The sequence below is a fragment of the Silurus meridionalis genome, chromosome 3 (genome assembly GCF_014805685.1).
Source record: "Silurus meridionalis isolate SWU-2019-XX chromosome 3, ASM1480568v1, whole genome shotgun sequence".
Taxonomy (NCBI): domain Eukaryota; kingdom Metazoa; phylum Chordata; class Actinopteri; order Siluriformes; family Siluridae; genus Silurus; species Silurus meridionalis.
In genome coordinates, this window is record NC_060886.1 from 28,161,139 (window position 1) to 28,173,398 (window position 12,260).

General features: G+C 40.7%; 1 protein-coding gene across 1 annotated transcript in view; it reads right to left on the reverse strand.

Annotated features, from left to right (window-relative positions):
• Positions 1 to 10,415, reverse strand: part of hs6st3b (heparan sulfate 6-O-sulfotransferase 3b) — a 61,797-nt gene extending 51,382 nt beyond the window's left edge. Inside the window, exon 1 of the mRNA XM_046841075.1 lies at positions 9,085 to 10,415. Coding sequence (XP_046697031.1) covers positions 9,085 to 9,605 — 521 coding nt within the window. The 5' untranslated portion in view covers positions 9,606 to 10,415. The remainder of the gene's footprint in view (positions 1 to 9,084) is intronic.
• Positions 10,416 to 12,260: the final 1,845 nt, after the last annotated feature.

The window sequence follows — 12,260 nt, forward strand, 5'->3', positions numbered from 1 at the left end:
AGTAGGGTTGAGGTCAGAGCTCTTCAATCAGTGTAAACCAGGGCTCACTAACTTTTTGAAACCGAGAGCTACTTCTTGGGCACCGATTAATGTGAAGGGCTACCAGTTTGATGCACACTTCTGAAATAACAAATTTGCTAAATTTACCTTTAACTATATGTTATTAATAATAATTAATGATATTCATCTTTATCTATTCATCTATATTTTAATATTGTCATTTTTAAATCCACACCAATGCAAGGGTGATTTTGTCAGGGAACCACCAGCCACGCCTCCCTCCCAGACTCTAACTCTCACTCAGACTCTCCCTGCTCTAATCACCTACACCTGTTTCCTATTACCTTTCCCCTATATAAGCTCCCGATTCCGCCTCAATCACGGTCGAATCTACTCATTGCCATGAGAGATCTACCGGACTTCCTGGCGATCATCCCTGGATTACCCACATTATGGATTCTACCCGCATTGCGGCTTATACCCGCTCTCTGGTTCGTACTTCTCCTCAAGCCTCTGCCTTGTATATGTTTAGACTAAATAAAGACAAGGTGTTTAACCATACTCCGGTTTCAGACTCTTGGTCTATCTGTGACAGATATTAAAAAAGAATAGCAACAAAAAATTAGATGCAGCTCACTGGTAAGTGGTGCTATGGTGAGCTATTATTAAAAAGGCCCACAGGCGACTCATGTTGGTGACCCCTGAAGTAAACCATATGTTCATAGAGCTTGCTTTGTGCACAGGGGCGTAGTCATGCTGGAACATGCTCAAGTTAAAGGAAAATGTAATGCTTCCACATCCAAAGGGATCTTATACAATTTGGTGCCTCCAACTTTGACAAAAAACTGAGTAAAAATTATGACATGGCTTAAAAAAAAAAGGAGGTTTTGTTTTGGAAATTGCCAGTCAAAGCCAGACATACATCCGAATTTGTATATGTTCAATTTATGATCAGATTTGACTGTACACACCTTTAAGGAATGTGTTTTTGTGCATTTCTTAGTAGAGTAGATGCTGAAAATTAGAATTTGTTGACCATGAAATCACCTTTTCCTCTTGCACTTTCAGCAATGCTTTATCCTATTATCCTGATATCATTGTGGATCCAGAATTTATCCCAAGAACACTTGGCATGAGGCAAGATTAGACCCTGGAGGAAACACCAGTTTATCACAAAACCAAACTTTTACTGTATTTAAATGCAAACTGCTTGGGGCAGACGGGATACAGGACCTTTTAAAATTCTCTAGCATTTGTGTCTGTACTAAATCATTTGTGACGTTGTAGTATTGAACGTTTAAAACATTGCACAACATTGCATGCAGTTAGTTTAATGTGAGAAATCCAAGATAAATAAAATATTGTGCAGTGCCTCCAGAAAGAATAAATGTCCTCTAGTTATATCTATTTTTGCCTTATTGCAACATCAAATTTAAGTGCTTAAGAATGATTTATGAAGTGTTCGTGGACAGCGATAGAATGAAATAAATATATGTCCTTGGAACTATTAAAAAATAAATAAATAAAATAGCTTAAAACTGTGTAATAATAATAATAATAAATGAAGAAGCTTTCAACCCCATTTTTTAAAGCAATCCAAATTAGGCCATTATTCATTTTTTTCATTTTCAAGAGCTTACACTCAGTTGAACAGGGGGTGCATTGTGTCCAATTATAGACTTGCACAATAAATATCTCAGACTTTTGGAGCCAAAGAACTGCCCATGAAGATGAAGATGTTGTTTTGAACCTTCTTTTATGAGCACTGTGAAATGAAAGAGTAAAATATATGGCACATCCAGATACTATGATGATCATGCAAAGAACACAAGAAGGGTAATTGTCAGAGAAGAGTTCAGCTACAACACCGAAAGGGTTGCAGAGAACATTGTCTGTGAAAGAAGAAGAGGATCAGCTCTTCGTAGATATGGCCTCTATGAGAGAGTGGCCTATGAGAGCACATCTGAGAAGTTTTGAGTCTGATGAGACTCAAGTTGAGCCATTCGGCCTATAGACAAATCAATACACCCCAACACCCAGGTATCACCGTTCCTGTGATCAGGCACATAGGATGGTCTATCAGGCAATATAGATGGAGCCAAATGTCTTGATCAGCCATAACATTAAAACCACTGACAGGTGACTTGAACGTGGAACATCGATTATCTTGTTAAAATGTCAAGCACCTGTCAAGGTGAGATATATTTGATAGCATGCGATCAGTTTTCAGAATTGATTGAGTCCAAGAAGGAAAATCGGAAGCTTAAAAGATGTGAGTGACTTTGACAAGGCCAAAGTGATGGCATCTCTAAAATGGCAGATCTTGTAGGGTATTCCCAGTATGCAAGGTCTAGAAGGGCCGAGGTAACATAAAGAGTAAAAAGAAAAGGGTCACGAGTGCCCAAAGCTCACGGATATACATGGGGAGCGAAGGCTAGCCCTCGACTTTATGCTCTAAACAATGGAAAACCTTCTGTTCAGTCATTCATATGGATGTTACTTTGATATTAAACCAAGTTCACCCATTTATGGCGCCAGTATTCCCTAATGGCAGTAGCCTCCTTCAACTGGCGCCCAAATACTTCAGATTTCACTCCAATCGAGTGCCTGTGGGATGTATAAGACAAGCAGGTCTAATCCATAGAAGCCACACCTTGCAAACTAATGGATCTGCTTCTAGAATATTGGTGTATGGATCCTTCAGACGTCTTTTGGAGTCCAGGCCTCAATGGGTCAGAACTCTCGTGGCAGCACAATCAGATCGTAGGCAATAATATGCAGTTGGATTTAATGTTATGGCTGATCAGTGTATAAGCAAACAATGGACGAGAACCGGTTCCAGTCAGACAGACATCTTTATTTAGAGTGAAAATATATATTCCAACAGGCCAATAAGCCAATAGTAAGGCGATGACGATGTAAGGCAAAAATGACAAAGACGAGGTTTACGAAAGACCTGATACTTGATATTCGTTCTAGACATTTTATTCTAAAAAGTATTTGGTACAGACGTGAACAAAATTGTTGGTACCCTACTTTTGTCAGTTTCAAGCTATTTCGGTGACTATTGGGGGGGTTTTCTTTCATTAATAGTAGGGTACCAACAATTATGTCCACGTCTGTATATTGTTTTTTAATTCTCTTAAGGCCTTACTTTAAACTGAGCAGAAAAATATCCCATTCTGATATAATCAAACAGCATAAAGAGAGGATTTTCTGGGGGTATTGAATATACAGTACAAAGAAGAATATGTAAGATAGACCCCTTAATATTCTTAATTGTCTTACAGTCAGCAAATAAAAAACATTCCTTTTCAAATCCTTTCAACTGGATGCAAGATGATATGAAATTGTGGGTTGTCTTACTATGTGGCTAACCAAGCAAGAATCTATGCATTGGGTTCAGTTAATTAGGGCTCACTTTGGCAGATTGTTCATTTGAGGCTGACCGGAAAATACACTTCATATTCCTATACATACCAGGGGACATGACAGATTTAATTAGTGCTAAAAGGGCAAGTGCCAGGGAGCCCATTCCCACAGCACAGCACTGCCAAGAGATAAATGAGGTATTCTGGGTGGATCTCAGGATTTACTGCCAGTTGTCGATGCTTTGCATGATTAATTTTAATTTACTTACAGTCCCTTACAATGATTACGCTCGTTGTGTGGCACCTGAAATTGAAATAACAATGGCATTTGCTCATACTAAGCACGCATTAGCGTCACTCCTGCATTGCAGAGCTAGCAAAGCAATGATGTATACATGGGTCTGAGTGCTAATTTGTTTGGAGACAAACTACCTCTGAACATCAGGTGGCTAATTATAATGCAGAGTTCTAGCTGAAGAGTCATCAGCTTTTCTTTGAGGTTAATATATTGGGCTTTGTCTCATGACAATTACTTGAAATGGTAAATCTGGCACCTTTCTCTGCTATATTAATATGCAGCTCTCCAGAGCTTCGATGGAGGAGAGACAGAGTAAGGGAAAGACTCTCCCTCAGGCCCTGCAGAGACGAGCGAAAGTGCATTCCATCCCTGTCTTTCTGTCTCGCTCTTCCGCTCTCTGCTGCCTGCTGATCTGCTCTGACACAACTGACCTTTCTGGCTCCTGCTTCTTACTCGGGTTGCTCTGAAAAGGCCAAGACAGACTGCGCCACGCTCCCCTTCAGTGCCACCTCTCAGCACAGGCAGCCACACTCAGGACACAGCTACAAGCGCTCAGGTAGAAAGAAAGCCTTGATCCTATTTCCTCCGAGGAACATTATGCAACACTGTGCCTTCACAGAAAGCATGTATAACCAATAGCATGTACCGTCTTTGTATAATTGAGAGCGAACGCACAGAAGATGGAGGAGGGGGAGAAATGTCTAGGGATGCCCCACTTACAGAAGAAAGGGATGAAAATTTCATAAAGTCACCACTTATCTCGTTGTACAAGCCTTGCTTATTGTCAAAAGTGTTTTATTTGGTTTTTGACGCTCTTAGAAGAAGGTGGAAACTCGCTCGGAGAAAAAAAGGAAGGAGGCAGAGATATGCATGGAGAGAGAGAGAGAAAAAAGTGAGAGAGAGAAATGAATTAATGTTGCACTTGGCAAAGAAGAGTATGTCGCACTTTCCCAGAGGAAGTAGCTACTTGGCAGTGCAGATATAAATTATATGTCGGTAGCCTCCCGGTTTTGGGCTCAGCTCGATTTTTCATCTTCAAACAAGGAATTTCTCAGGCTGGGATGCACCTCGGTTGCAGACCACCCCGTCTCCAGCTGTTTGTTGATCTTTGCAATTCCACTCATAACAGGCTGTCTTTAGGACAATTACTGACTTCAATCTGTATCCCATCAGGTTCGTTTTCAGCTGAGCAACTAATTAAACAAGCGTTCGTTTGGCAGCAAATAACTGGAAGCCAGACAATAAAAAAAAAAAGACAGAGCTTGGAAAATAGCTACATTTATTTAAGAGCCATTTAATTCTGCACCCAGTAATGCATAATTCGATGTTTGTGCCATTTGACACACGGCGTCATTGTGATAGCGCCAGATGTTTTTCATATCCTGTTTCAGATGTTTTTCATACATTATTGGCTCTCGGGGCTATAATTAGAGTACAGAGGATAACTAGACGCTGTTTTAAACCGAGTAATTATTCTTTAGTCTGTCCCACAGCACATAAAACTCCAGCTAAAAGGTTGCATTATTGTAGAACCTTTACTGAAAGTTATCCTTGAAACAATCCTTGAGCAAACCTTTTTTTTACAGATGCATTCACATACATAGCATTGAGTACGTTTTTCCCATTAGTGTGGTGCATTTGAGCCAGTGAGAACATTTCCTTTGGGGGCATTTTGCAAATAGAAAACAGAAAAAAAGAGTGTATGAGCCCAACCTGGTTGCAAACAATCCTTAACATGGTTCAGTGTAATCCAATGCTGAATCAACCCAGCTGAAGTAAGATCTGGATGATAAACAATACTGTATACACTATATGGACAAACGTTTATTCCAGTGTTCAGTGTTCTATTTCATCCCAAAAGTGTATAAAATGGTTGAGCTCAGAGCTCAACATCTTCCACTCCAACCCATGTACAGTACACCATATTATCATGTGCACAGGGGCATTATCAAGATTTAACACATTTGAGTCTTCTAGGTCGAGTGAATTAAAAATGTTATACTCCTGAATCCAAAGAGATTCTATACAATTGTGTGCCTCCAATTTTAGGTTAACAGATTGGAAAAGAACCACATATGGCTGGAAAATTTCAGATGTCTCAACACTGCTGTCCATATAGAGTGTGATGCATACAATACATCCATTTCCATCCATTTCCCACTTATCCTTCACATAGGGCCATGGGCAAGACTGGCACCTATGAACTGGAACCTATGAGGTACGAGAAACCCTGGACATGAGACCAAACCATTTGTACAAACACACCCATTCGAACGACACACCGTTAAAAATTTCTAACCAATCTACAATGCATGCACCACGGCCGCTGTGCCACACCTTCAAACTACATACTGTATTTGTTTATATTCAATTAAATTGGATTAGACAAAACTAGACTAGTCATCGTGCAGAGTACAAGTACAGGGACACGTATGGAGTGGACCTTCTGGAGTGTTTAAAGGCTCTGGCATGGAGAAGCTGGTGCTGGATCTGTGATGATCACAAATGCTCAGTAGCTCCTAGTTTTATAACCATAATGTCTGTATAAGACTGCAGAAAGAACATTACTTATAATCTTATACTCCAGTACTCATGTTAGTTCTCACTCTCCAGTGTTCTGTATTGTTGAAAGATTTATGATCAAACTCTTGATGTCACCCAAATGAGGTTGCTTCCCTTTTTGAGTCTGGTTCCTCTAAAGGTTTCTTCCTCATATCATCTGGGGTAGTTTTTCCTGGTCACAGTCGCCACGGCTGCTCATCAGGGATACATACACACCATTCACCTTAACTGTTGATTTCTGTAAAGCTGCTTTGAGACAATGTCTGTTGTGAAAAGCGCTATTGAAATAAACTTGACTTGACAATGAAATTATGAAATTCAGGTAGCATCTAACCAGAAGTGCAAAAAGCAATGTATACATTTATATAAATATATATATTTATATATAAAAATGGTAAATCTGTACTTGACTACTCTAAAATATATCCAACTTTTCATTTCTATAGTATTGTCCCTTTAGAAGATATATTAAGGTGGTTGCTGAAATGTGACTTACTTTTGTGCGATACAAACAATCAACATTGTATTATTGCCAGCTCGGCATTTTTTCTCTTTTTCAAGTTTCGATTCCTGCATTCAATTGGCGAATGTTTCAAATGTTCCCATTTTTCCAGTATTTTTTTCATGTGACACCAAACCAATCCATAATGCAAACAGACTAAAAGCAGAGCTTTTGCTCGGATTGAAACTCTGTAAATGGACTAATAGTTGTGTCAGTGCCCTAAAAGTGCATTTTCCGCCTCTTTTAATGGTTTTTAAAGGTTCTATTCATTGATGCCTTTTGATGACTTGTCCTTAATAACTAATCTGCGATCAGAACACAGCCGTTAAGCAGTGAGCTCGTCATGATTTTACACTTGTTAAACTCTCTCGATGTTATTTCGGCCCCCTCTGACCTTGTTTTTAATCCAAAATGATGTTCCGACGGTCTCACACGTGGCTCTCGGTCATTTTTTTACTGAATCCACCAGAGTAGTTACGCCGAATTTTCCGTGTTAGTTTGATGTTTTCCATTCAAACTTGTCGGTGGCAAATTAGGTGCACTGGAGTTGCAGAAGTGCAGATAATTACACCATGAATTTGCCTGTCAAACTGATGAATTGTGCGATCACTAATGGATAACCTGATGATTTAAGTGTTAGATTTAGTCCAGTGCTTCAGTGATGTCTCCAAACACACAACACTTTCTAAAACCGCTAAAGAGCTGAAAACCAACTGAAAACCTTATCTGAAAAAATATATATATAGATATATAAATAATAGCATGCATGAAAAAAGTGTCATGCATGAACAACTCTCCTTCTTACAAGAACAGATGGTTTTCCATCACACATTATATGAAAGTCTGCACATTCTATAAACATTAAACCCTCATTATGCGCAGTAAACAACTGAAATATTTTTAATAGCTCGTGGATGCGGAATGGCACTGGCTAAATTATAGATGGAAATACTCGAGTGTGTTGCACTGCTCAGCTTGGCTTTATGATGCCTCATTTAAAGTTCATTACCACATGTTCTCTTCATCATCTACACAGGGAAAGGTGGCTTGTTGGTGTGGGAAATGTACTACGGAATGAACTGCATATTCTGCAAATTATTTATTATGTATTCAGGGAATTCTTTTCGGAATAACGGTTTATGACTTCCGAGGTAAGACGATAGTGTGTAGTAAGATTATGTGCTGTGCGGCGCGACCTATAAAATAATTGTTATATATTCAAGGGAGGGGGGAACCATAATTATTAATATTACAATGCAACCAATAAAATCATTGATATAGACTCTATGATACAAAGCAATACTGGATAACTGCCATCTTATATATAGTTTCAAAACACTCCTAATAAAGCATTCAAAAAGTAATAAAAAAACTCTAATTCATTAATGGATATTCCGTAATAATTCATTTTGACCCTGTCCAGAACAAAGCCGTTCCCATAGATGAATGAATAATAAACCGCTGAGTAATCGTCTTGTAATTCTCGGAGAATTCGCTCCAAATGTTTTTGATTATCAGTCGATCATTCTTCTGTCTATCATTCATTCGCCTGATAGATCCTGAGCTTATCCTCAAAACATTGGCTATGAGGCAGGGACACACCCTGAATAGGAAGTCAGACATTCACACACAATTTAGCATACCTACTTACTAACATTTGTGAGGAAGAAGGAAACTGGACAACCCAGAGGAACCCTGCATGGATATGGAGAATTGCTGGGTGGGATGGCATGCGGAGAAAATCCACACTGTGACTCGAGCCCTGGATCAAACCAAGAACTGTGTAAAGGTGAAAAGGAGTGTATGAAGACGTCCCTATTTTGTTCCTACGAGTCCCTATATTTAGCAGCCGAATAGCAAAAAATTATTACAAAACCCTCTCTGTGGCATTTGGTGGTTTAGTGCTTTGTAGGCCTTGAACTCATCACCGTTTCTACAGTAAATTTAGAAGAAGACTATCCATCACTTCTCGGAGCAGAAAGAATAGAGCACCAGACTGAATCGCTGTAGTCCAATTATACATTTTTTGACCTGAGAGGGAAAAAATAAAACCGAGGCTATTTATAATCATCCACTGTCAGCCCATCTCTGGATTTGGGTTGTGTATGAGTCATCTCTTGAGTTGCTTAACTTTTCTTGGCATAACTGCTTCCATCTCAGATCTTCTTCAGGAACTGAGATGAATGTTCAGAGTGAACGAGTAGCTTTTAATGCAATGCAAAGAATTATGTGCAGAATGAAATGCATTGTATTATAGGATGAATAAACTTGTAAGATGATTAACTGGAATCACCCAAACACACACACACACACACACACACTCAAGCATACACAAAGTCCACCAGGCTTACTTTTTCCGCTTCGGAGCGCGTTTTTTGTCCATGACTGCAGGCACGCAGTTGGTGAGCTCTGTCCAGTCGGCGTGCAGGCCGCAGCTCCAGCCCGTGGAGAAGCGCGAGAAGAGCCACGACTCGTCTCGGCCCGGGCGCCGGCACGCGCACTTCTTCTGGCCCGTCTGGCAGTCGCACGGTCGCTCCAGGCGCATGTTGCGCACCAGGTGGCGGCCGAACGTGGTGCCGCCGGTCTTCTGGATGTGCAGGAACACGAGCACGTCGTCGCCCCTCATGTCGAAGTCGACACGGCGCGCCAGCTCGCGCTCGCTGAAGTTCAATCGGGGCGCCGCGTCCGGCGCGCGCTCGCGCCCCACGTGCGGCGCGCGGTCCGGCGTCGGCGCGCGTCTCCCTCTCGGATCGCCAGCGTTTCTCAAATGGCACGACTGGCTGCCCGCTGGACAGATGTACTGATAGCCGATCATCACGAACAGCACAGCCAAGACCGGAATGAACACCAGTTTATTCGGTTTATCGTTCATGATCGTTCACGAGACGGGACAGTCCTCGCGACGACTAGGAAGCATTATCTATCTATCTGTATCTCACCAGATCTTCTCTAAACACATCATGCCTTGATAAGGAACCGTGCTACATGTTGATACACTCATGCACAAGTGTCCGTCTTCTGCATCCATCTCATCCTCAAAGTTTGAGCAAAAAGAAGTGAGGCGTTAAAAAAAATCCGCGTAATTCCTGCGTACCGCGTGCACGCTGCGCGCTCAGGAAAGTGGGAGAAGGATCGATGAGGTTGGTCCCTGTGGTGGAAACACTGCAGCGTTCCCTAACAGCATCACATCATCCCACCGCCGCCGCCGCCGCCGCCGCACGTGCATCCTGAGCGCATCATGCGTGTCCTGACTGAGCTCAGCATCTCCTCCAGCACAGGAACCCAACACTGCCTCAGCCTCAGCATCAGCACCGCACCAGCATCAGCCAGGTTGCCAGATTGGTCTACACTAGTCATCTCAAGAAGAGAAACAAGATGCATACTTTATGAAATTGACTATACATGAATCAAAGAAATGCATTTTATCGACTACAATGATCGAAAAATACAAATGTTGACGTGTACAAATGGTGACGTAACACAATAGACAGAATTCCCAGGAAATTTAGGGCAAAAGGCAGTATAAATTCCAGCCAGTCAACCTACAACACATGTCTTTGAACTGGGGGAGGAAATAAGAGTACATGGAGGAAACCCCCCAAACATTGAGAGAACATGCATGCACTCATGGCGGAGGCAGAATTTGAACCCCCAACCCCAAAGGGGCAAGTCGATCTGCTTAAAGGCTTAAGCCTTCCCCCATAAGAAGTAGTCAAAATAGTAGTTGTTGGTAGTAGTGGTAGTAAAAGTACAGTTTTTTTTTTTTTTAAATAAGTTCTGTAAAATGTAAATAAAAACAGAGATTGCTAATCTCATAATCCTACATTTTTCACAAAACATATCAAATGAATAAACTTGTAGAAAATGAAGGACAAAAAATGAGGTCATTATTCATTTTGTGGCCACAACACATCTTGAGACAGGGCCATGTTTATACCATCAGTCATCCTTTCTTCTTTTCACAACAGTTCGTTCATGTCTGGGAACTGAGGAGACAATTTGCTAGAGTTTTTTAGAAAGAAATGTTGTCCTATTGGTGTCTGATACAGGATTATAACTGCGCAACACTCATGGGTTTTCTTTGTTGTATTTTTTGTTTCATGAGAGGTCTGGACTGCAGGCAGCTCAGTTCATCACCTGGACTCTTCTACTACAAAGCTATTCAATTGTAATTGATGCAGTTTTTGATTTTTCATTGTCTTGCTGAAAAAGGCCTTTCTTTCTTCCTTTCTCTGGATTTCTCTACTTTTTCTTCTTCCTATTTTTCTTCTTTCGGATGCTCCCCCTTAGGAGTCGCAACAGCTAATCAGTGGAAATACCACATTCCTCATTCCACCACCACGTCTCTTTTTCTTCCATTCTCTTTCTACATGTAACACCAAGGACCTTCTTAGTTTTGACCTCTTCCCCTCACACTACAGTTTTCCTCCTTCAGTTTCCACCATCTTTTTTCAGTCCTCACACTCCTCCTCTTCTTCTTCACCTCCAAAGCCATCCGACAGACCCCCATCCGATGCTGTCTAGCTACACTGTCCACCTGCCAACACCTTCCAGTCTCCAATCTCCTTCAGGTTGCATCTCCTGCATAAAATATAGTCCACATGTGTGCACCTTCCTACACTTTTATCACCCTATGGATGGATTTTCCTTTAACTAGATGGAGATGCATGCTTCTTAACCGAGCAGACGATGTGATTGTCATGTGGATTGTCTCGACTCACTTAACATTTGTTCTCCATGTCAGATTATATGATGAAGATTATAGAAAATGACTACCTTTTGTCAAAATTGTGCTGGAAATAGTTTCCTGTTGAGTCAGCTAGAATTTTGACATCTTATTTAGAATCTATATTTTATTTTAATGTAATTAATGTATTTCTTGTTTCCTCTCCTTTGGCTAGAACACTGCATCACACCTTATATTTCAAATAATTCAGTTTTATTTGTATAGTGCTTTGTCCCAAAGCAGCTTTATAGAGATAAAGAGGTTATAAAATTAGAATTTATACATTTGTTCTGTTTATTTCTAATGAGTGGAAAGAAAAAAACTTCCTGAGTTGGTATGAAGAAGAAAACTTGAGAGGAACCAGACTAAAAAGGGAACCCATATTCATCTGAATGTCCATTGATTACAGTGTCATCATTGTTGAGATGTTCTGTTCAGTGACGGGTGCTTTAATGCAGTTCATGCAAATTGTCGTCCTACGCGATTGTAGCAGATGGTTTATATTAATCACAGTCCGATTCTATCTTTATAGCTCTTGAGTTGCTCGGTAACTTCATGGATCTTTAGGCTTTTCATGTACAACCAGTCTCAGCTGCACAGAGAGGTCTTCAGTTGAACTCCAGAGAGAGAGAGAGAGAAGGAGAAGAGGAGAAGAAGCTTTTATTGTCATTTCAACTATAAATAATGCTGATGCAGTACACAGTGAAATGAGGCAAAGTTTCTCCAGAACCCTGGTGCTACATACAACAACATAGAGCTACATCACACAACATGGAGCTTCATACAAAAGCATACAGAGCC